Source organism: Lonchura striata, chromosome 17 (assembly GCF_046129695.1).
Source record: "Lonchura striata isolate bLonStr1 chromosome 17, bLonStr1.mat, whole genome shotgun sequence".
In the NCBI taxonomy this organism is placed as follows: Eukaryota; Metazoa; Chordata; class Aves; order Passeriformes; family Estrildidae; genus Lonchura; species Lonchura striata.
In genome coordinates this window covers 10,852,336-10,877,615 of record NC_134619.1, presented here as the reverse complement: position 1 = coordinate 10,877,615, position 25,280 = coordinate 10,852,336, and the positions used below count along the sequence as shown (strand labels likewise).

Genomic DNA, 25,280 nt, shown 5'->3' with positions numbered 1-25,280 from the left:
TGTAAATTATGTTGTGTGTGAAGCAGCAGAGCACGCTGGTGCTGCCACAGGTGAGGGTGCTGCCACAGGTGAAGGAGCTGCCACAGGTGAGGGTCCAGCTTCCAGCACTGCACAGCATCACAGATGAGCCCCCTTTCCTATTCTTATGGCATTGGATAACTCACAAACACACAATTTCTTCTGAAGTTTATCAGAAAGCAGGACTTGCTCTTCCTGGCTGTTTGGGAAGGGCTGTTCCTGGGTGGTGGGCATGGAGAAGGTGTCCATGTCCTCCCTCCATGTGCCTCTGCAGCTCACAGGGAGAGGGGGTGCTGAAGCTGCTCTTTGCCACCCCATGCCCTGCTGCTGGGCAGGGATGGGGCTGTGTTCTGTGAGCTTGGGCTGCTGGGCAGGGATGGGGCTGTGTTCTGTGAGCTTGGGCTGCTGGGCAGGGATGGGGCTGTGTTCTGTGAGCTTGGGCTGCTGGGCAGGGATGGGGCTGTGTTCTGTGAGCTTGGGCTGCTGGGCAGGGATGGGGCTGTGTTCTGTGAGCTTGGGCTGCTGGGCAGGGATGGGGCTGTGTTCTGTGAGCTTGGTCTGCTGGGCAGGGATGGGGCTGTGTTCTGTGAGCTTGGTCTGCTGGGCAGGGATGGGGCTGTGTTCTGTGAGCTTGGGCTGCTGGGGCAGGGATGGGGCTGTGTTCTGTGAGCTTGGGCTGCTGGGCAGGGATGGGGCTGTGTTCTGTGAGCTTGGGCTGCTGGGCAGGGATGGGGCTGTGTTCTGTGAGCTTGGGCTGCTGGGCAGGGATGGGGCTGTGTTCTGCTGTGAACTGGGGCTGCTGGGCAGGGATGGGGCTGTGTTCTGCTGTGAACTGGGGCTGCTGGGCAGCAATGAGAGCTTGTTGCTGCCTGACCTGTGCTCCTCTGCTGAGCCCTTCCGTGCAATTTTCAGCTTAGGACTGGACAGAAGGCAGTCTGATCTCTTCTTTGTGCCGTGTTTGCCTGGACTCAATGGTACCACATGCACACCTAACTGCATTGTCTGACTTTTCTGAGCCCTTTTCTGGTGTCTTGTGGCTGTCAGTCTTCAGTGTGTTAGGAGGTACTGGGAAATAAGGTGAGCCTGTCCTGAGGGCAGAAGGGAGCCAAGGGGAAGTGCACTGGGAACACAGGGCTGCTGCAGGGTTAGTGAAGAATTCAAAGCTTCTTTAGGGTAAGATTAAAACTTCTCTGAATCTTAACCCTTCAGGGTCTCCTGCAAGCTCTGTCAAGCTGTGATCACAGTGCCTTTGACACAAAACAAGCTGGGATTTATGCTGCCGCTTCTTCCCATGGAGAGACAGCACTTACAAGGTTAATTTGCCAGCATCTACTTGTCCAAATCTCCATAATCAGGCAAAACATGATTATGGAGCTGTGTGTCATTAGTACACAATGGCACTTAACTGACTGAGATTGAATTAAAACCCTGATGGCAGAGCATCCAAAGTAAATAAGAGACAAGCAGACCCACTAGTGAATGACTCGTCTATCACTCAGCTTGGATTAGGAGAGCAGGAGCTCAGGGCTGGCCAGAAACAGTAGAAGCAGAGTCATTAAATTGGATATACTGGCTGAGGTTCAGTGCTCTTATTACTGTTAAGCATGCAAGTGTTGGGGCTGTGAGTCCAGTGTAGGCGTGGGCTTCCTGCACTGGCCTTTGAGCTGGGGAAAAACCCAGAGGCTTTGGATTCTCTGTGGTGCTGGATGAGTTTTGTCTTCACTGTATTCTGCTTTTTTGCAGCAGCTTCATCAAGCGGGTGTCATTGCCTTGAAATTGTTTCCCGCAAAAGTAAATCCAAGCATTCATTTTGAGTTGGGTGAAACAACTGTGTGATGTGTTTTATTTCACTTGTCTGGTTCTGCCTTCCTTTGTGGTAGCGTCAGAGCAGTGGCTTCCAATTAAAATTTCACTTTGCTTTCGATTTGCCTTTCTTGCAAGTACATTTTCCAGATCTTTGAAACAAAGCCTCATAAATCATCACTGATGTCATGGTGGGTGTGTTTTCCATGTTCTGTTTTGTGTGCCAGAAGTGTTCTGTCCCCAGGGACAGCCCTGCAGATGGTTTTCCATGTGGATGTGCTGGGGAAAGAGCTCCCTCTGACAGCAGCACAGGGATAGAGGCTGCAGGATGCTCTGGACTGGACTGGGCAGCCTTGCAGTGTTTATGATTGCCAGCTCTGAGGAAAGCTATTGCCCTTTTGGCTCTGTCAGTGTTCCTGGTTGTGCAGCTCTGGTTTCACTCAGTGCTTGCATGCCTGCCATCAAATAAGATGTGACGTGAATATCTGTTGCTGCTCTGGCCCTGGGGAGATGATTATGAACCTCTGGCTTGTGCTGTCAGTGACATTTGAGGTGGAAAAGCATTAGGTAGTGAAATCTCTGGAGAAAAAACAGGGAATGAGCAAGGAAACAACAGAAAATGGGCATGGATCATCAAGATCTGTCAGCAGTGTTGAATTTGAAGTTTCTGGTGTTGCTATTAATTTATGCTCTCTGCCAACCTTGTTGCTGTTGCCCTGTGCAAGCCTTTCACCTAGGGGCTAATGACTTTTCATGTGTTTCAGAAATTTGCATTTTAATGGAATAAATGTTACCCTTTCTCCCCAAAGCAGTGATTGAAAACTAAAGCCTCTGGGAAGCTTTCTCCAAACACCCAGCAGCTGAAGTGAAATGTCCAAAGCAGTCCTGGTGTATTCAGTGTGGCAGGCCCTAAATGGATAGATTACTTCTTGAGGCAAGGCCTTGTCCCTCTCATGGTGGGAGGAATTTCTTCCATGGTTGTAACCCAGGACCCCAAAATCCCCTTTGGGCTCTCCTGGTCCACACGACACCGAGGTTACACTCTCAGGCTTTGTGAAGCACACGGCAAAAATGGAGACTGTTCCAACAAATCTGAATGAAAAATTGTAACTGTGCTAAGTGTCCTTTGGAAGGGAGCTGGGGGAAAATTGTGTGCTGGTGCTCTCTGCTGGATAAACCAGGCAGGCTCTGCTCTGGCTGTGGTGATGAGCCAGTGCTGGGCCTGTGGCTCCCACAGCTCTGCCTGCACTAATGGTGTAAAATGCCTTGCCTTGAACTGTCCAGGGCTGGCTGAGAACACGAGATGTGGCAGGGTGGCTGCTCTGACCCTCCTCTGTTCTTGCCTTGCAGTGTGTTACCTGCTGAAGAGCAACATCAGCCCCGACCTGTGCAATGAGGATGGATTAACTGCGCTGCATCAGGTGAGCTCACACCTCCCTGGGTCTTCCTGCTGCCCACTCAGCCAGCTTGTCCAGCTGTAACAGGGAGACCTCTTAGATTTCTTTTTTTTTTCCTCTGTTAAAGCAGTGAAACGTCACCATGTTGTGCTGCTGATCTGGTTTCTTGGGGAGCAAACTGAGATAAAATCCTTTTCTTGCTGTATCCCAGATTTTATTCAGTGATAATAAGAGCTCAGGACTCAGGGCTGGATTTTACATGTGAACAGCATTTTGCCCACCTTTTAGTTTTTGGAGGACTGGGCTCTAAATTCTTATGGCAGATTAACTCAAATTTAGAGACCTTAGCGATCCATGAGTTTTGAAAGTGATTTAAATAAATGATGCACAAGATAGTTGAAGAATCTGCTGCTGCTCACTGTAGGCTCAGGGATCCCAAAGTCTGTATGAGATGGCAGTAGCTGATCACCAGTGAAATACAGACTTGCTATAGTGGTGTGTAGGTCTGTGGCCTTCCTTGGAGCCCCTGTGCTGTTTCCATAAGGGTTTTTCTATTCTTTCTCAGGCACGTGGGACTGGCCGTGCCTGGCAGCTGCCGCCTCCGCTGCCTCAAACAACAGTGGCATGGTTGTCACACCAGCACTCAGGGCTTTCTGGCCATAGCTCCCTGCTCTGAATGCTCCCATTGACTTGGGATTTTGGATTCTTTTGCCAGTTGCCTGCTCTCTTCAAAGCTGGGTGAATGTTTGTTTAAAAATGCAAACTGGCTCCTGGAAGAGCAAAAGGTCCCACCACCATCACCTCTCCTAAGAGATGTTGTCCTGCACTCAGAGAGACACTGACAGCCTCCTTGCTTCCCCAGCCAGGCTCTAAAGCCTGGAGAATCCCACCTTGCCCACTGAGAGGTTGTAAAGGTGCATTTGGGGGTTCTGATTGCAGCTTTGTATCCACTGGAATGAAATGAATCCCTGAGCACAGAGCAGCCCCTCAGTGGGCACATTAGCATTCCTTCCAGTGAATATGACTTCCTTCCACTTCTGTGATAACTTGGCTGTGTGACAGGCATGACTTTAACCCCACTTCCATGTACAAATAGTGAACAAAATAGAAGTACCTGAAAGGTCCTTGTCACTCAGTTGCTGAAATGCTTGTTGTGTGTTGGAATTCAGCCCCATTAACAGCCGGTACTGTGTGCTGAGCTGTGTGGGTCTGCAGCAATGCACAGATCACAAACAGGCTTTTTGCACAAGAATAAATCTTATTTTAATGTCTTTATCACCTGCACATTCATGTCTAGAGCTGAACAAGAGGTGGATCAAAGAGCAAATTGCACCTTCACCAAAGGAAGGAGGCTGAGGCCCTTCTGGCCTGCTGGGCTATACTCTAAATGCAGGAAGGAAGCTGCTTTTTTTCTAGTGAACAATGCCCTGCAAAGTGCTTCATAATTCTGGGAATCCAATTTGTGCCTCTCCAGATAACTGTGGTAGGTAGCGTGAGCTCCTGAGAAGACTTTTGCTCATCACATGCCAGTGTGTGGGATTTTCCCTAAGAAAGAGGAATGTCAGCTTGTCAGCTCATCCCCCTTGGTATGTGGTTACACTGGTTACACTGAATTTCTGCTGTGCTTGCTCTTGAATATGGAAGACCCAGTGGAATAGAAGCTGTGAGGTGTTTGCTGTTATTCCCTGCTGCTTCTGCCCCCATACCAGAAAGCCCTGGAAAGCACCAGTGACCTTTTGGTCTGTCCAGTGTAGGTGTTCTGCCTTTTTGACCTGCTGGGGCTCAATTTGGTGTTTAACTCTGCTGGAGTTAAAGACTCCTTGCCAAGCAGTGCAGGATAAAATAGGTCTCCATGTCCAGATGCCATTTATTATTTTACAGCTGAGCAGGTATGAACCCTCATCTTCCCAAATGTCGGAATCTGAGGTATTGATCATTCCCAGATTGTAGAAAGTCTCTGTCTGTCAGTCCCCTGCCAAAGCAGAAGCCATAATTGGTCTGTGCTGGTTTCCAGGTTGTTTATTCTGTTTATCTCTCACATGTTCTGCTGCCCTGCCCAGCTCTGTCCTGCAGGGCAGCGTGTGGGGCTCTGCCCTCAGTGGGATGTGACAAACATTAAATACCAGAAACTCCCTGGGCTGGATTTACAAGAACGTGCCGATATCTGTCACCTACGTTGGACAGTGTGTCCCCAGCCTGAACCAACAGAAAAATGCCAACACCACAGTGAGACATGGAGGGCATGAAGAAGGAGAAAAAGGACAAGACACACCCAATTTCCTCCATCTTGTCCCCTTTGGACCCCTAATCTAGAATCCTAAAATTTTACTTTTGCACCCGTGCCACACTTAATTATTACTTCTATCAAACACTCAGAGCTTGTAATTGATCCTGTAAGATTGAAAACTCTTTTCCATGGACAGAGATCACAGCCAGTGTCTCTGGGGGCTCTGTCCAGGGGGGTTCCTGACCCCTGCCAGGGTCCCAGGCCTGCCAGGGCGGCCAGAGGGAAGCCCTGGATTCCCACACCCAAAGTTTAAAAAACCCTAATCTGCATTTTTTCCCCCCCAGTGCTGCATAGACAACTATGAGGACATAGTCAAGCTCCTCCTCAGCCACGGGGCCAACGTCAACGCCAAGGACAACGAGCTGTGGACTCCACTGCACGCAGCAGCCACATGTGGTCACATCAACCTGGTGAAGATCCTCATCCAGCAGTAGGTGGCTTTTGATTCTGTCCTTTCTGTGGGTCTCATTCTACCCACAGTGTCTGTGGATCTCATTCTACCCACAGTGTTTGTGGATGGAAACTGAGACTGCTTAGGGCCTTGGGAGATGGCAGCAGTGGTGATGAGTCCCCCATTTCAGGCTGCTCATGGGGGTCCTGCCTGCTTGGGGGAGAAGGGAGTGAAGGAGGAAGAGCAGAAAGGCTGAGGAGACAATAAAACCCTGGATGACGAGGCTCAGTTTCATGAAGTTCTTGGAGACTGGGCCAAAAATTCCCCCTTTTTGCCTGTGTTCTGGTGTGCCTGTGGGACTGTGGTTGCTGGGGGGGCAGAAACAGGAGCAGTCAGCAGGATCTACCCTCAAGCTCCTAAACTGCACTTCAGATCTTGCAGCCCCAGCCAAGCAGACACTAGTGTAGGAGGGGCAGTAGTGTGTTTGTGTAACTCAGACACCTGGGTGAACTTTGTGACCTGTCTCACTGGGTCTTAATTAGTGATCATTAAACTTCCTACAATATTTGATCCCCAGTGGTGACACAGGGTGCTTGACCAAGTCCCTAAAGATCAAGTCTTCCTAGACTTGCAGCAAGGAGGAGGAAACCAGGTGTGTTTTGAGCTGTTCCATGAGCACCTGTGGTGAATCCTGCCTGGAGCAGATAGCTGTGCCTGTGTGTGGAGCCCTCTCCTCTTTTTCCCAGAGTGCTGGTGCTTTGGGAATGTTAACCTGCTGCCTTGCCTGCTGCTTCTTCCTCAGGAGAGAGACTTCTCCCTATGGTGCTGCCATCTGGGAGATAACCATTGAAAATTTGGCTTTTCTTTATAATGAATGAGAGAAGAGGATGAGTCAAACATTCCTTGAAGGATGTTCCTACTTGGGTTAGGAAATTTTTGGATGAGGGTTATAAAAATGGAGCAGATGTGGAACACAGGGCATTAGTGACTCAGGAAGGAGGTGTAGTGTGCTGCCTTTCATCCAGTTCTGGAATTAATCTTCTCCATTCATAGCTCCACAACTTTGCTTCAAATCTTTCTTATCTCATACATACCTTGGTGGCATTTGGGCAACTATCAAATCCCAGTTACTTTTTCCTAAGCATTTTTCCCAGTGTTTGGCACTGTCTGCTCCAGGATGTCTGAGGTCCTTGCTGATGTAACTCAGTTTTCCCCTTGCAGTGGAGCAGACCTGTTGGCAGTCAATGCAGATGGCAACATGCCATATGACCTCTGTGAAGATGAGCCAACCCTGGATGTCATTGAAACTTGCATGGCCTATCAAGGTAAGGAGACTGAGTTTATGTAAAATCCAGAAATGGGTCAATGTGGTACTAAAAATTACCCTGTTTCTCAGCTCTTGATTTGCCTCTGGAGAAAAGCAGAGAGCTGCTTCTGGCATAATTTCTTGGGACCTGACTCTGTCTGGTTTTCTGATTCTTAAACATCATGAGGGTGAAGGATGTGGGGTCGTATCAACCAGGATCATAAGTCTTATTTTACTCAACCAGTGGAGAATTTTACTCTACTTTTCCAACTATCCTTTTTCTACCTGGAATTTTAACAGGGATTACCCAAGAAAGGATCAATGAGATGCGAGCTGCTCCGGAGCAGGTCATGATCTGTGACATTCATGACATACTTGCAACTGGCCAAGACCTGAACAGGACTGATGCCCAAGGTGCTACGCTGGTGAGTGAAACTGCAGCGCCTTCAGTTTTGCTTTCCTTCAGCCCAGAGGTTATGAAACCTACCCTGGAGCAGGAGTTACACAAAATCAAAAGCAAATCACCAAGAGGAGAAGTCCCACAGAACATAACACATCTGCTGACCTGCAGGAAATGGGCCTGGAAGACCTCCCAGGAACCTCTTGCTTCTCATGGACCGATTGGACTCCTGTGGAGGAGATGTGAGAGCCCTCTGGTTTTGCCAGGAGCAGGATCCAGTGCTGAGAACCCTGGAGCCTTCCTGCTCCTTTCTGCTGTGTGTGTGTCTGCCTCACACAGGGTCAGTGGCTGCTGTGTTTGTTCACACTGGTGGCACCTGGCCCTGGGCAGAGGTGGGCACCCAGGACACAAGTACAGCACACAGCAAGCTGGCGTCTGCTCTGTCTGCACAGGGACTGAGAAGGCTGAACAGTCCTAGTTCTTTTCACCCCACAAAAGTTTCTCCTAAATAATATCTTACAGCAGTCCCAGCTTTGGGAAAGTTCAGTAATGAGGTCATATTTGCTGGGAATTTCATACAACCGTGGTCATTTAATGCTTGGGTCCAGACATTACTGATATACAGGCACTTGGTTTGTGTGTTTGAGAGCCAGGCCATGGCAGTGCATTCCAGTTTTTTAATCTAGATGTCACCTTTAGCATATACCAGAAGTGTAAGGGGAGGACAGGCTCCCTCGAAGGTAAGCTTGGATTATTGAAGTTCTTATTGCAGCTTATTTTTAACACATTTTTTCCCTTTAACAAGGACTATATACATACATTGAAGCAGACCTCTGGGCTCCCCCTTTTGTATCATCCCCAAGTGATTCCTTATCAATTTATGTGGTCTCTAGAAAGTGGCATAAAATTTATGTATAAATTAATTGAGTTGCCAGAAAGCATCAGGATTTATTTCCAGATGAAGTTTTAACTCCATGTGGTGGCGTCCTCAGGAAAATTTTTTGAAAAGAAGCTTTGATTCTCCCATTTAGCACAGCTGAAGTGGGAGGAGCTCTGAGAGGAGTTAATCCCTTCAGAGCAGTGCATGGATCAATGTTTTGCTCAGAGATGCAACAGCAGACTGCAATTATCAAAATCTTCCAAGACATGAAGCTGGGGGACTAAAAGAGACCATTATTGATTTTCTCCAAAGTGGTGGCTATAGTTGGAAGGCAATATCTGAAAAATCATACTCCCTTAAGTTAAAGTAGCCAAGGTTTAAAATGTTTTTGACTTTCAAATGGTGAAAATGATTATGATGTGATTGGAAGTGTAATTGCACAGAGAGAGTCCTGGCTAAAGCAGGCTGTAAACTTGATTCAAAAAAATCACATCCACAGCACTTCAGTGGGGAAGAGGAGATGTTCTGGCATGAGGAATGCAGAACTTAAGAGTGGATGATGTTCTGCATTGCAGGCTCATGTTTTGATGGTGCTTTCCTACAGATTGGGAAGCACTTAAAAGCCCCTGATTTAAAATGTGAATACATTATTTTTCTCATCCATATATCTAAGTTATTCTAAGAAATGTTAAGCAATTTCCCCTCCAAACAGAATTACATGCAGGCAATACTGAGCTTTAATAACAGGAACGACCTACTTTTGACCTGGTGCCATCTGCCCAGTGTGAAATGTGCTGCCTGTCCAGCTCTAGGCTCAAACATTATCCAAGAAAATCCTCTGAAACTCGGTGCATAAAATCATTTGTGGTCCTTGCAGGCAGCTCATGCTCTGTTCCTTATCTCCTAGCTGCATATAGCTGCAGCCAATGGTTATCTGCATGCAGCTGAAGTGCTTCTTGACCAGGGGGCAAGCCTGGATGTTAAGGACTGGGATGGCTGGGAACCTCTGCATGCTGCTGCTTTCTGGGGACAGGTAAGGATTTTGCTCTAAGTGTCATCTATGAGGGTGGCATTTCTTTCTGCCTGGACAAACTGGAGTACTCTGAAAATGGAATAAATCTGTTCTGGGGTTAGGCTCTCTGACAGCATCAGAGGAGATCCCATGGGCACCAAAAAGAACTGGTTGCTGAGAAATTTCAGGCAGAGCATGCCAGTGCAGGTGGATGGGTGGGAACAGTGTTTAACATCATATACATACCTGAGCTATTTGAGGTGAGTTGAACCTGCGTGCCATTGCCTCTCATCTTATTCCAGCCTTTCAGCTTTAGGGAGGAAAGCTTAATTTGCCTGAAATACCTCTGTCAACTTGGCTTTCTTTCCATTCTTTAGATGCAGATGGCTGAATTGCTTGTGTCCCATGGGGCTAGTTTGAGTGCCAGGACATCTTTGGATGAGATGCCAATAGGTGAGTTTATGAAACTTAAAGAAAGAAATGTTTAAGAAATGGCTGGAATCCTCATGTGGTGCTTTCTGCAGCATTAACATAATGTTTTAGGTATTCTTTTAGAATCAAAGTGAAAGTTTCTTTAACTGGGACTGAAGTTTTGAAGCACCACTTTACTACAGAAAATGCTTCTTTCTGCTCATAAAAAGAAGGAAGAAGGCATATCCCAAGCACCAAGTCTTCCTGCTGTGTGTTTCCTATATTTTCCCATGTGCTTGGGAGCCTCCCTGCTGTTGTGTGCAGCCCTAAGACCTGGGTGTCTAACTAGGAAGGCACAATTAGTAACGTGGTGTTAATGAGAACTATCTGACAAAGGGCTTGATCTGTGTGTGTGCCATAGATCTGTGTGAAGAGGAAGAATTCAAAGTACTGCTTCTGGAGCTGAAGCACAAACACGATGTGATCATGAAGTCTCAGATGAGGCATAAATCCTCCCTGAGCCGCAGGACCTCCAGCACGGGCAGCCGGGGGTGAGTTCTGCTGTTCCCTGCAGGTCACTTGGGGCACTGGCCTGGCCACCCAGCTGTGGTTGCAGAGCTCCCTGAGGTCGGTGAGAACAACTCATCTGTCCTTTCTGAATGAACTCAGGAAAGGCAGCAGCTCACTTGGGTTGCTGAAAGCAGAGCTCCTTCAAGAGTGGCTTTTTCACTAGGAAGAGATGCTAATTCTTTGGGGGGGAATGGTTTTGTGCTGGTGTGGTTTAAGAACTGCCCTGAGCACAGGACTAAATGGCAAGAATTTACCCTGTTAAACCACTTAAACTGGTGTTCGAAAATCAGTGCTTCAAGTGGATTAACTTGAGCTTTTCAGTAGCATGTCACATGGCCAAGATGCAGTGCTGAGACACAGTTTGCAGAGGTATTTATGAGATGTTTACTAGACACCAAAGCAGTCCTACACACCACAAAGCTCCCTAAACAGTCCATGGGCTATTTCCTTCTAGATTTACTCCACTGGTTGCAGAATAGGTCCATAAGGTGACCTGCATGAGCTCTAACACAGATTTGCAGTGCCAGTTTAGAGCTCCTTAAAATTCCTCCCACCTTCAGTATCCACACCAGTGCCTTCGTTTTGTGTGGGTGCCAGGAAGTTGAATCCACGTTCCATTCCAGAGGGAGAGGCTGTGAAGTGTGAGGAGGAGGAGGTGAGAAGGGCTACAGTCTAAGAGGAAATGTCATGTCCTGCTCACAGCTTTAATGCCCCTTGTCCCTGTCCCACAGGAAGGTGGTGAGGAGGGCCAGCCTTTCGGACAGGACAAACCTTTACAGGAAGGAGTGTGAGAAGGAGGCCATGGTGTGGCAGCAACTGGGGGCAGCAGAAGAAGGAAGAAACTCGGGTCTCATTGGAGAAATTGGGGAGACTCGGTCTGACCAGGAGAATACAGACCCTGTAAGGAATCTCTTCTATTTCATGGCAGTCACTGAGGAGGGCTGGTGGTGCAGGTTCAGTAGCACTGGGTGGAAGGTGGCTGAAAATTTTGTAGACCTCATCCACCAGGTGTAAACAAGAGACCAAATTCTCATTTGCTATAAACTGGAATGTCCCACTCAAGTGGAAAGCCTGTTTTGGATGTACAGCTGCATACATAGTTTTGAGATAAAAATGAAACAGGATGCTCAAAAAAAAATAGTGTCTGCCTTTTATTCTAAAGCTCACAAACTGGTAAGCACAAAAGAATTGTAAACTTGTTTTGCAGTGACTTGTTTTTAATTAAGTTATTGTCATGTTATGGAGATAAGCATATTATTTTTTTTGTGTGTGTGAGACCTTCAGAGTTAAGGTTCCATGTCCTGTTTGGGAAATAGTTCCTGGTTGGGACTGACAGCATTAGTGGGGAAATTCAATGTTTGTGCTGCAGCACCTGTCTGGTATAAAGGCTGAGTGTGAGCAGACTTCGGTTGTTGCAGGGATGAACCCTGCCACGGGGAATGGGGGAAAATGCTCTTTTATGTCTTGTTGTTACAGAATTCAGTGCTGGAGAACTCCTCCCTCCTCCCGGAGCTAGCGAACAAGAGCACGCAGTGTGACACCGAGATGCCGCTGCAGAATGGACTGATGGCATCTGCCAGCCCTTACCAGTACAGCTTTTCCAACGGGGACATTTGGAGCATGCACGCTGACCCCGACCCCAGCAACCCCGGGCACGTGCTGCCCTACGGCAGCCCCGGGCTGCCCGAGGCCCCGCAGCTCTGGGGCACCTACAAGGAGCACAACCACCAAACGCTGTCGGAACTGAAGCGGCAGCGAGCTGCAGCCAAACTCCTCCAGCACCCCTTCCTCAGCACCCACTTCAGCGCCGGCATGGCAGGAGTTGCTGAGAGCGTGGGCGAGGCCAAGTCGCACTTAATCGAATCCAGGACTTCTCCCTACAGCTCCAATGGGACCTCAGTGTATTACACAGTGTCCAGTGGTGATCCACCCCTCTTGAAATTCAAAGCTCCCATGGAGGAAATGGAAGAGAAAGTTCATGGGTGCTGCAGGATTTCCTAGTCTGGTCTGTGTCTCGCCCCAGAGGACACGAGACGTGGCTGGGCTGGTTGGATCTATCGCAGTGGCTGGGTTGTTTGCATTTCAAAGGGAGAATTTGGTTATGGACATCCTGACTGTGGCAGTCTTGTTCATCTCAAATTGTACTTCACCCTGCTAATTACTTCCATTGCAGCTGGATGAGTAATGCAGGTGGAGCAAGGCTCTTAGGAGGGATGCACATCAATATGATATCAAAAGAGTCTCCTGAGTCTTTCTCCCTGGGGAAGGAAGGTATGGTGTGCTGCCTCCCCATCCTTGGGAAGCCATGAGATGCCTTGGAACAAAGAAAGGATCTGAATTCAAATCTTCGTGTCTGAGCCTCTTGCTGTAAGTCACTGAGCAGCTGGAAGGTGACAGTTCAGACCTGTGTTTTCACTCTTGAGTGATGCACATATCCTGGAGGGGAGGTCAGCCCCACGTGAGGTTTGCAAGAGTGGACAGAGCTGTTTTCCACACAGCTGGATCCAGCACTTCCTGGGCCAGAGCAACAAGAAAGCACAGCTGCTGCACTTAGGAATTTGCAAGGTGTTACCTCCTTGCAGTGACAGCTCACCATCACAAACTGTGCACTGGCTGGGTCCTGTTCTGCTCGTGTCAGCTTGTCACTGCAGACTGCCATCAGGTTTGAAGCAGAACTTTTCCTGGAACAGGCTTCACTCAATAGGCTTTAAAACTGATGTTGCAATAAAGGGGCCCTGGCAATAGAATTTTACTGCAATAAAATACTGACAAAGGTCTATATTGGGATAAGTAATTAAAAAAACTTATTTGTACTATTTAGACTCTTTAATTTGTTAAAACTGAAAAGACTTTTGTTGATCTCACTTTCCTATTGATTCTGTTTGTTTACTCTGTACACTCAACACAGATACTAGGGGCAATATGCTTTGCGTTCTGATTTTTTCTGGATTTCCAGAACTACAGGGCTCAGGAGGAATGGGAAGGAAAGGCTTGACATCACTAACCTAGGAATGCCGTGCAAGCATTTCTAATCCCGTAGATGTGACAACACTTGCATTAACCTGCAGTCTTTGGCTGAGAAATAACTGTAACCATTGCTGTGGTAGTTGAACACTGCAGCAGGACAGGAGATGTTTTGTTCTGGTTTCCAGCTCCCTTGCTGAAGCTGTCAGCAGTGGGTAGCAGCTGGCAGAGGAAGGTTTAAATGCCTCTGTGTCTGGGAGAGTTGCCTGACACTTAACAAAGCCTCTCTGCTGTGGAGCAGCTGCAGTGCCAGCACTGCCTGGGTGTAGTTCATGTGAACTCTGAGAGCCCACCTGGCAAACACTGGCATGGGGTAACCTGGGGATTTGGCACTGGCTTTGCAGCAAGTTCAGGCTTTGTGTGCCTGGAGGAGGTGAGAGGAGAGTGCAGGACAGCTCTGAGGAACTGGCCACACTTGAGTTGTATCTAAGAAATAACTGTAAATCTCTAACTCCTCTGCACAGAGAGGCTGTCATACATGGTAGCTGTTTGATTGCATGAATATGTGTCTTCTTGGGCAGCTTAAATTCCAAACTCTGAAGACATGAACCTGTTTGGGTCTCTGTAAGCCTCAGTGGATTAAATCCAGCTCATGTAGTTGTGCTTCAGCCAAGCAACAGCAAATGCACCTTCCACCCATTTTCCTTTTATCTGGCACCTGTTTGACATCAACATTCCCTTTCACATGTACTCTCCCTTTGCAGGGATCCTCACAGCCTTAACTTTTTTCTAGGCTATAAAAAGTTGACTGAGGCTGCCAGTGACTGTTAAGTGCTACCCTCTGCCCCCCATTAAATGCACCCATTGCTGGTGCTGGATACATTCCTATACAGGGCTCTGGGCTCTTTGAGGCAGCAGGGGTAGCTGTGTGCCACCACCACTGCCACACTGTGCAGGAGACACCTTTGGACCTGTGAGGTACCAGGCTAACAATTCAATGGTTTGAATTATAAGAAGATAGAATTCTTTTTCCTCTCCAATATTAGGTGCAAACTACAAAGTGGTAGCAGTTGATCTGGTTCACTTAAAACCTCAGTTTTGCTAAAGGCAGAGCTGGAAGTATCCAGAGAAGTTGGGCTCCCTCCATTGTTGAAACATATGCTAATTATAGAACCAGAAAACACTTCTTGTGCTTGACCTCAAGGGATTTTGAAAGTCATTCTCTAGTAGTAAGAGGAAGATTTGGTAATTAGAAGACTTTACTGCATCTGTGTGTGGTTAACAGTGGCTCTTCTGATTACCTTGAGTGAATTATTCTGGGATAACACAAGTGTGGCCTGGCTGTTGTTCAGAACTGGGGAGATGATCTTTCAGGTGCCTCTCTTCTCCCGTGGTGGTGAGGTTTGTCTCTCCACATCCATCCTGATGAGATTTCTGAACTCTAACAAATTTTGGTGCCGCTATCTACTAGGTTGTACGTGGTGCAAAATTTGGGCCCAGATGTTGCCTTCCCTCCCAGCAAAGGAGTAGGGCCCTTTTCCTTCTCAGAGCAACTTTGTGCTAGCAAGTGTATTGAACCCTGCCTAACTCCAAGGAAATGAAAAGGAGATCACTGAATGCAATAGTGTAAAGTCGTTTGAGGCTTCTTTTCACTGAGAGCTATTAATATGTTGAAACTGCAGGAAACCAGTCCATTTTAAACAAACAGCTTTTTGGCTTCCAGTGGTATTTCACATAAGTTAAACTCTGGGATCTTATCATCCTAGCTGTGAAGTCTAGTGGTGCCTGATTAAATGTAATCCATTCTTAATCAGACAGGAGAGTTATCAATGGTAAGAAGCAGTAATGGATAAATCTTGCAGGATATGTTTCACAGCCCTGCCAAGTATTTACCTACCACTGGCTTTGGGCTGAAGTTGCACCAGGGTGTGAGCTGGAAGGCTGTTGAAGAATGGCCTGGAATGGATTCATGATTCTGTGTGGTGACATTTGGGATATAATTGTCACTGCCTGAGGAGCACTGGCAGAGCTGTTGGTTGTAGGTCTGGGATGAAGGATTCTGTAAGGTGGATAATTAACTTGCTTCTGGTGGACTATTTTGTGCAGAAAAACAGGCTTTTGGGGGAATAAAAACCACACAGGTTCTCTACATGGGCATTGCAGCAGCCTACCTCTAGGAATAATACTTTTCACTGTAAAATTTAGCAGTGTTGCAACAATAGTGGGGGTTTGATATCTGTGTGTTTTAAAGGCCATCCCAGAGGAAAGCTCTGAGGTACAGAGCAGAGGGCACTTGGCTATTTCATTGGACCTTAATATGGCTGAAAGCTGTAGAATCTAAAAATCATGTTGTGACTGACATAGTTTATTAGAGGAGCATTTGAGGTTTTTATGACATACTGAATGGTTTTAAGATCAATAAATATCTAATTACAGATTCGAGGCCAGATTAGAGTCCCAGTTCAGTTACGAGTGAGCCAAAGGTTGTAGCTGTTCATAGAGACTGTACAAAGATCTGAGAATGTGAATGTCCTGACAGATCTGTTGCAGGCAGAGCTGCATGAGAATAACCCTTCTCCTCACAACGTTTTCCTGTGTGCTGAATTTGTACTGTTTCTAGTGGTTGATTGAGAGCAGCTTTACATTCCATGTTGAGAAATTTGTTAGATGGAGAAAAAAGTGTCTTTCCAAACAGTGTCTCTACTTTAGTGAGCTCAGCACTGAAATGTTAGATAAGGGCTTAAGTCCCACTGCTGGGATCTGTTTGAAAAGAGACCTGGATCTGTGTTTCATATACCACATTATGTGATTTCAGCCCACCTAATTTCACTTCTTTGGTGCTCCTGAATCTTAAAACCCTCCCAATTTTGGGAAGAACTGACTCTAGCTGAAGTGATTCTGTGCCATCTTGGAGGTGTGGTTGAAGAACCACCTGGATGAGGAACTCCTGGTAGGGAAGGGGAAGAGCATGGCAGGGCAATAGCAATAATGACTCAGTGCAATACTCAGTGGAAGCAGTGAATTCTTTAGTTTATTGAGCAGGATCTTCATGGGGTTGAAATCCCTTAAAAGCTCCCAAATGTAATTACAATTTCTATCTAGTGTCCTTTTTTCTTCAGTCTTGGAGCTCTGATTACCCTTATCACCCCTGCTGAAACAAAATCAGTTACCATGGAAAAGGGAATATCCTGAGAAAGCAATAGCACTGGTCTGTTCATGCATTAACTGTTTGTCTGCTGGAAGGTTTCTCCCTACACCTGGGTTATTTCTGTGCCTTATACTTGCTAAAGGTAACTCATCTCTGGAAGGTTTGTTGTGACTATACAGTTCTTGCTGATTTTTAACTTGGAGACTTTTGCAAGGGGATAACAGTCCAGAGCATGCCAGATTGTGACATTATTAATTACTCTTTCAATTTCTCTCATGATCGCCACTTCTCTCTTCCTAAATACACAGAAAGGAGATGCACAGGGGCTTCATTGTATTTTAACAACTCATGTTGACTGCTTTGGTGTGTCAGTTCTCTACAGGCAGAATTCAGAATGTGCTTGCAGCACCAAAGTCTCACCTCTTATACCAGAACACCTTTACATTTCTTCTTTTGTTTTGCTGTGTGACAGAACAGTTCTCCCTTTGGTTGTTCTTCACCTTTATTCTGTTTTCATGTTGGCCAAACTGCTAAAGGACTTCTCAGTTCTCTCACACAATTCAAGTACCACTGGGCTCTCCGGGCAACATCTACCATGGCACGATTATGACCTAGAATATTTTGCTGTATTTCAACCATGGAAGCTGTAGCAGAGGAAACTCTGCTCGAGATACCTGTTCCCAAAGCTACACCAATGCAATGATCTCCACGTGCAGCTGGAGGGGAGACACGGGTTTTTAAACAGTGCAGATGCAGCCTTAGTATTGCCACCACCACGTCTTCAGCCTTTAGATTGCAGTGTGAGGTTGCAGGAGTGTGGCTAAGCCTGGTACAGGCGGGACTGCTGCGTGCACAGGACAGTAAGAGATGATGGCAAGCCTTCTGCAATAACTCGTAATTCCACTGATCAGTAGTAAACGATGTACAGATAAAACTTGATGAAATGTATTTTATGTGAAGAAAAAAAAAATAATGTAAGAACTGTATATTGTATTAGCAGCTTTGTGTATAAAATGGCATTTTGGCAATCAGAGTCTAATATATTTAAAACTTTTTTTAAAAAAGGATATTTGATATTGTATGGAATTGACTTTATTGCTACTGTAAGTATGAAGATGGTTTCTTAACATGTTGAAGCAATGCATAAAATCTTAAACTTTATGTAAAACTCATGCCAAAAGTGTATGTTTGACAGTATTAGCACCTGACTCAGTGTCTTTAATAGAGAGATTGAATTTTTTAATTTAAAAATTATATTAAATTTCTTTTAATAATACAAAAATGCCACTGAAGGGTTTGTTTTTTGGTTTTTTTTGTGGGTTTTTTTTTTTTTTTTTTTTTGGTTGGTTGGTTTTTAACTGGTTTGAGTTTTGGCACTCTGTTAAATATCTCTACCTCTCAGCTGTCTACAGCCAGGGGATGTCTAGAAGAGGAAATCAAGGCAGTGGATGGATGTAACTTGGATGGGTTCAGAGCTCAGGAAGCGTTTGGACAATGCTCTCAGGGCCATGGTGGCACTCCTGGTGCCGGAAATTGGACTTCCATGAGACTTGGGGATCCCTTCCAGCACAGAATATTCCGCGATTCTGTGAAATGGCGGCAGCTGGAGCTGGAGACAAGCTGGGCAGCCAAAGCCGTGCTTGCCTTCCGAGCTTCTCAAGGCTTTAGCTCCGGCACTGGTTAGCGCGAATGTGTACGGGCGCCCTTCTCGGAGCGGTTTGATTCTGTTCAGGGCAAAAACTCCTCGATGCCTGCCCTGAGGGGCAGCGGGGCTCGGGCAGGGCCCGCCCGGCGGAGGCGGTGCCGCCCGGCGGAGCCATTGGCGGGGCGTGGCGGGGCGGGGCGGGCGCGCTGTTGGGATTCAAACCCGGCACGAAGCGCTCGGGGGCTCGGGGCGCTCCGGCCATGGCCAGCGCGTCGCAGTGTCTGGAGGAGGGCTCGGGGCGCTGGCCGCCGCCGGCCGGGCCGTACAGCGAGGCGCAGCGGCTGGCGCTGGAGGAGCTGGTGGCGGGCGGCCCCGAGGCGCTGCGGGCTTTCCTGCGGCGGGAGCAGCTGCCGCCCTTCCTGTCGGAGCCCGAGGTGCAGGACATCGCTCGGGCCGCGCTGCCGCCCGCCGCGGGCCCGGAGCCGGCGGCCGAGCGCTCGGCCGGCGCCTCGCTGGACGCCTCGTCGCTCACCTACTTCCCCGAGCGCTCGGACCTGGAGCCGCCGGCGCTGGAGCTGGGCTGGCCGGGCTTCGCCAGCGGCGCCTTCCGCGGGCTGACGCGGGTGGAGGCGCATTTCCAGCCCGGCTGCGGGGACAGCATCTACGGCTGCAAGGAGGCGGTGCGGCGCCAGATCCGCTCCGCCCGGCAGGTGAGTGCCGGCAGCGCCCGCTCCCGCTGCGCGGGCCCCTCTCCCCTCGGTCTGCGAGCGCATCAAAAATCGCTGCGCCTTGCCATGGGACACCGAACGTCGTCCAGCACAGTGTGGTTAAACGGAACACTCGAAAACACAGGAAAAGTGGCAGTCTGTTTGCTGGATCTGCGAGCCCTCCCTTTCCCGGGGGCTCTGGGTGATGCGCCAAGCGCTCCCCGTCCCGCAGTGCCGCTGCCGAGGCCAGAGCAGCCGCTGTATCCGGCTGATCCTGCTCTCACCCTGAGCAAAAGGTCTCCTGTTCAGGATTCCCCACTGATGTTTGCTGCCAGACAGGTGTTCTTGCAGAAACCTCCTACTGTTCTTTAAAGCGTGTGACACAGAAAAAGCCTCTTCTATAAGAGAAGATTGCCTATAGGTATAACACCGTGATTGTATTTTTCTTCCTTAGCTCACTAAACAACGTACAGAACTACTTTTGACAGGACTTCCTCCCTACAGGAGTGAACGCTTTTATTCTGATGCACAGTATGGTTTGAAAAGCACGTGGCGTAGGAATTTGTAACTGTTCCCTGTAACTCACCGCATTCCCGGAGTTCATAGCCTCCAACTGTAATCCCCAGCCGGGAACCACCCTTCTCCTGAGCAGCCATTCCATTGGCTCAGTTAAAATTTAAATGTATAGCTTCCTTTTTGGGTGGCCAGATGAAGCAACCCCTGTCTCTTTGTGTAACATGCGCGGCACACCCTGAATCAGAACCGAGCTTAGATTCTACTCCCTTTCGAGGGCAGAGGCTTAGGGAGTGTGTGAGGATGACATGAACGACGGGCTCCTTGCCAGAAACCGTCACAGGGGAAGCTCAGTTCTCAAACAGTCCCTACAGGTATATTAGACCACTCTGGTAACTCGAGTAAACACCATAAAGGGATTTATTCCCCCCAAAAGCTGTACTTGTTTGTAATGTTCTTGCATCATCCTGTCAAACACCCTCCCTCAGTCTGAGCCAAGAGAGAGGCAAGCTGCTCCTGCCCATTTGTGGCTGTGCCTGATCCAGGGAGCGTTTTTGTGGACGTAAATGGACATTTTTGAAACCCCAAGATTTACTGAATGTTGGATTCTGTGTGATACTTCTCAATCATTTCTATGTTAATGTGAAGATTGGAAAACTTCAGATGCTGCATAATTTATTCCCTAATTAATGCACTCAAATGCAGTTAGTTCAGGTGACTGCTGTGATCTTGTCCTTGCTATCCTGAATGGATGAGTAGAGAAAAGCGTTTTCTCTCTTTCCTCTAAACATTTTGGGCAAAACTATTTCTTTTTCAGCTGCTAATTCTGGGACTAGAAATCAAACATGCTGTGAATTGAGCTGTGGTATGAAGGCATCAGTGTTACCAAGGATTTCGTGTGAATTGTCTTGTTTTCAAGGGTGGTTTTCTTAATTGTCTTTTCTTGCCAAAAGCATCTTATTGATTTTTAATGTTCTTCAATGCTTAGACTAGTGACTGGGTGGCAAGAAGCCCAGGACACACGCAAGAAGCACCAACATAAAGCAACTTTATCTAGAAATACCCATGTGTTTGTGCACGTTATATGTCAGAACTCAGCCAAACAGAGCCAGTCCCTTAGGGAGCAGGACAGAGGTGGGAATGCAAAGCTCAGCCTGTTCCTGTGGGAAAGGTTTCCTGTAAGTGCAGGCTGTGCCACACACAGAGCAGCTGTGTTGCGTGCTTATACACCTTGGGTGTGCTGCAGCAGCCTCCATCTGATAAGGGCAAGTGCCAGGTACCCACAGTGTTTGTATTCTCATTGTTATTTATGCTGGTTTAATAGAAAAGCAGAAAATTCAGTCATAAAGTTGAATAATTTCTGCCTTTGTGTTCTTACACAGAAGTGATTTGGAAGGGTGAGGACTCAAGCAACAAATCAGTGTGTGAGATGGCTCTGAATTAGCTGGAGAGATGGTTAAACATGTGATATTCCCATTTTAGGCTTTGCCTTTTTGAAAGAACTGTTGTGTGAATGGAGGGATTTCCTTTGAAGGTAAGGGATAGAAACTCAGTAAGAATATAGAAACCAGGAAGGGTCTGGAAATCAGACGGGGTATGTGAGATCTGTCAGCAAGGAGGCCATTCGAGCTGCTTGAAACACTGGGAGAACAGATGTGGGGATGGTTTGTCAGATTCCACTGTGACAGCTTCCCCAGTCTGGCCACATTACAGGGGGTTGTGTAGGAAAGGAGGATGTGAAAGTGTACAAAAGCAGCAGACAGATGAAAAACCATTTCAGGCCTATGCTTTGCATGCTGGGGCAAAATGAACTTACAGGAGTGTTGTGGGAATATAGAAATATTTTAGAACTTGCCAGAGCCTGTGCAGGAGGACAAGGAAATGTGCATGAGGCCCTGATGTTAACAGCAGGAGAAAATGGCTGGGGGAGGCAGTGGTCTTGTGTAAAATAAGTCCCTTGAGTAAGTGGTGTGGCTTTCCTTGCAGGTGATTGCCCTTGTGATGGATTCCTTCACAGACATTGAGATCTTCGGTGACCTTCAGGATGCCTATAAAAACCGCCAAGTCCCTGTCTACATCCTTCTTGACCAGGACTTTGTACCCCATTTCTTGGAAATGTGCAACAATCTGGGAGTTTGTCCTGAGCAGGAAAGTGTAAGTACTAAATTGGGGTCAGTGTGGTTTGTTTTTATTTCCGAGGTAGTTTATACATATCAAAGAAACCTTTCTATAAAGCATCAGACTGCCTTGAAACCTGTCTGTTGCCCATGTGTAGGAGCTACAACCATGATGTGCACCAACCCCATGTGCTGGGTGTACTGGGATCCCTGTCCTCAGGATGCAGCAATTTTCAGGCATTTAATTTTGCAATGTTTAAATAGCTTTATTCTTTGGCTCAAGGAACTGCTTGCTAAGGAAAACAGAAACGTGGGAAGCTAAAGGGTGGTACAGCTCTGGTATCATCTGCTTTCTTTCCTAATACTTTCTTTTAAGAGGCTCTGGATGATGTGAGCCAGGTGATTTGCTTAGCTGCTGTGAATATAAACAGACATGGCTGTGTTATGGCTTGGCTTTGGATAGGCTTATGCTCACTACAGTAAAAGTTTCTCTGGAGGAGGAAAAACGCTCCTGCCTTCCTGGGCAGTAGCTAATTGAAACTGTTCTCACCTAATCTAACAGTCACTCTGTGACTAAAACCACTCATACAGACTGTATAAAAAAACTCATTTCATTCCTATCTTCCATACTGTGCTTAGCCACTTTTAAGTAGAATTGCTAATCAAAGGTTTTTGCAAGTTAACTTAAATTTGATGTCACTTGTTTCCTTGCTTTTCTGAACCAGATGATGAGAGTTCGAACTGTCACAGGGAGCACGTACTGCATGAGGTCAGGTGCCAAAATTGTCGGGAAAGCCAAGGAGAAGTTCATGTTAATTGATGGCATTAGAGTGGCAACAGGCTCCTACAGGCAAGTGTTTGGGGTCTGCTGGTGCCCAGTGAAGCTGTAGAAATGGGGATTTGCTGCAAAAGGATGTGTTAACTTTGCTGTTTGCCCGGTGTTAATGAGTGCCAATGGCACATGGACTAGCTGAGTTGAAGTAGGGCTGATGCAAATCTGAAAACACCTTTGGAGAACTGGTTTACTCAGCTTGTTGCTAGCAGAGAGCTTGGCCATGGCTAAATAGAGTTCTTCCTGCAGAAATGAATAGTCTGCTGCCTTCTTACCTTGCCTTCAGTTTTAAGCTGAGTCTTGCTGTCTGTAGCTTACTGTTGAAATGCACTGGAGATTAACTGTGAGTCTTGGTTTGTTTTCAATAGTTTCACATGGTCTGACGGGAAGCTGAACAGCAGCAACTTGCTGGTGTTGTCAGGTCAAGTGGTTGAACACTTTGACCTCCAGTTCAGGATTCTTTATGCCCAGTCACTACCCATCAGCCCAAAGCAACCGTCCAGCTGCAGGAACAGTGGCATGTTTGATCACCTGCTGACCAGAACAGAATCCTCTAAAGAATATACTGTGGAAGGCAACTTGAGAGCAGAATTTGCCAGACTGTCTAGCACTCCAAAGAAATTGCTGGAAAAAGCAGATCAAACTGAATATACTCCTGCAGGAAAGCTTGGTAACCTGCGGCTTTCTTGCCTGTGTGAAGAGGAGTGTGACAATCAAGTAGCCACAGTGGAACAGAGAAGTGCATCAACTCAAACCGGCCCGTGGGAAGAGATGGCAACTGTGACAAAATGTAATGCAGCCACTCAGGCCAGCGCTGCCACAGCAGACAACAGCACTCAGGCTTCTGTCACGGCCAGAGTGACAGGCACTCAGACATCCATTTTGCTGAAGACTGCAGTGACACAGACAAAGGAAGAGAATGGCACAGAAACACCCCTCCTTCCCAGAAAGTTCTCAAAAGAAGAGTATTTTCTGTCTGGAAAGGCCGTATCCAGTTCTAGCCTGCACTCGTTGTCTTCATCATCATCCCAGCGCTCTCTTGCAAGCTCTGCAGGCTCAATATCCTCCCTCCGGTCCTTTGACTATTCCAGTAGTCACAGGGCACAATATTTCCAAAAACTGCACAAAGAGAGGCAATTCCACTACTCCACGATCAGGTCGAAGCTGAGCCACATGGTGGATATCCTGTCCCGGCGGGGCCGTGTCCCTGCCAGCTACATGAGCCAGTACCCCGGCAGCTGCAGCCTCAGGCAGAGGCGCGACATCAGCGCCAGCCTGCGCAGCCTCCGCGACGCCTCGCTCTTTTCCCTGAGAAAATGATTCCTGCCCTCACCACACAACACAAACCCCAGTCTCAAGCTGCTGTCACTTTGTCCCTAAAGATTCTTCCATTTCTGTCCAGCACTTTTACTTCTTTGATACTTTTTTAACACACCGCTCCCCAGCACTTTGTTTTGTACTATGCAATGTAAGTGGTGAAAAAGAGACATTTTATAGTAACAACTTAGAGGTTCCTCTTGTATGCATTAGTGGTGAAGATCATCTTAATTCTGGGTATTTAACCTCAAAACTGAACTTGTTACTGATTTCCAGGATTGCTAATGCCCCAGTTTTAATTTTTGTAAACTTGGAAAAATCTGAGTCACACTGAACTTTCTCAGAGTAGCTTTGGAGATCTATCTTATATCAAGGAATTCTCATTCTTTATTTCCAATATTGGCTTTTATTTTCACTTTATCTTTGACAGGAGAGGAATCAACTTTTACAAAGAGCCAAAAAGCTGATTTTATTCTAACTTCTGTGATACATATTAATCTTCCACTAAAGTTGCAAAGAGTCTCTTGAAACAGTTGCAGGTTATCTTCAACTGTATTATTTTTCTATTGTTTAAGCCTTCTGAATGAGCTAACTAGCCCTTTAATTTGACCATGCTCTTGTGCCTTTGTTTAGGGATATAGAAATATCTGTGTGTGTGTGTGTGTGTGTGTGTTTCCTTCTTTGCAGTGAGCTCCATGGTGAGACAATCACTGAGGGCATGTGACAAAACCCCTGTTCAAAAGTCAACTGACAAATGCACTATGGAATATTATGGGTTATATTGGGTAATGTTAATTTACAAATAACTGTAGGAATTAAATAAACATTTTTCTCTTTTTAACTGTACTGTCTGAAATACTCTTTCCTGCTCTATTATTTTTCCATTACTAACTTGATTTGAGGAACTAAGGTGCCACTGTTTTTTGAATGCTTCCAATGTGGAGTGGACCTGAGGTTTGACTGCTTTGCAAAGCCTTTACCTGTTTGCAGATTTCTGTGCATGTCTGTGCTTGCTGGGTCTCTTACCTGAGCAGTGGGTGCAGTCTCTCCCGGAGATATGGCCTGTACTGTTTTTCTTTAGACCTGAATCTCAGTACTTGAGTGACTAACTGCACTGAATTCTGCCAAATCAAATTGGAGTCTGGGTTATGTATTTTTTTATTTAGGGGCATGTGTGTCCAGTAGATGGCACATTTCAGCTGTTGGCTTGAGTACTGAATGAATGAATGAATGAAAATATCCATAAATCAAGAGGGCTACAAGTGTTGAGAGTAACTAACTTTGGCATTCCTGTCTGAAATCAATGTGAACAATGAGGCTTAGCTACCTTTACTACTTGGATTTCTAAGCAGCCACTCCTTCACGAAAGCTGGAGGTGGGAAAAAAAGTTCTGTCTGCACTTGTTCAAAGCGATAAGGAATTTATTGCTTGATTCGTGGATGTGGAACACTGGCACCAAACCAAGTTGTAGGGAGTGAGCCAAGATTACACCTTCAAAGCCAATATCAAATTGTATTTTTAAGAGCTCAAGTCCTGCAGTTCTTGAATGCATGTAAAATTAC

General features: G+C 46.9%; 2 protein-coding genes across 2 annotated transcripts in view; both read left to right on the top strand.

Annotated features, from left to right (window-relative positions):
- Window positions 1–17,879, top strand: part of PPP1R16B (protein phosphatase 1 regulatory subunit 16B) — a 60,342-nt gene extending 42,463 nt beyond the window's left edge. Inside the window, exons 3-11 of the mRNA XM_021527843.2 lie at window positions 3,172–3,242; window positions 5,790–5,935; window positions 7,118–7,221; window positions 7,503–7,627; window positions 9,390–9,515; window positions 9,872–9,947; window positions 10,327–10,456; window positions 11,207–11,375; window positions 11,952–17,879. Of these exons, the coding sequence (XP_021383518.1) occupies window positions 3,172–3,242; window positions 5,790–5,935; window positions 7,118–7,221; window positions 7,503–7,627; window positions 9,390–9,515; window positions 9,872–9,947; window positions 10,327–10,456; window positions 11,207–11,375; window positions 11,952–12,476 (1,472 nt within the window). The 3' untranslated portion in view covers window positions 12,477–17,879. The remainder of the gene's footprint in view (window positions 1–3,171; window positions 3,243–5,789; window positions 5,936–7,117; window positions 7,222–7,502; window positions 7,628–9,389; window positions 9,516–9,871; window positions 9,948–10,326; window positions 10,457–11,206; window positions 11,376–11,951) is intronic.
- A 613-nt stretch (window positions 17,880–18,492) lies between these two features.
- Window positions 18,493–23,835, top strand: LOC110469293 (protein FAM83D-B-like). The gene is made up of 4 exons (XM_077787090.1): window positions 18,493–18,942; window positions 21,439–21,606; window positions 22,295–22,419; window positions 22,770–23,835. Exons 1-4 carry the CDS (start codon window positions 18,493–18,495, stop codon window positions 23,719–23,721), a joined length of 1,695 nt encoding a protein of 564 aa, XP_077643216.1. The 3' UTR covers window positions 23,722–23,835.
- The last annotated feature ends 1,445 nt before the right edge of the window (window positions 23,836–25,280 follow it).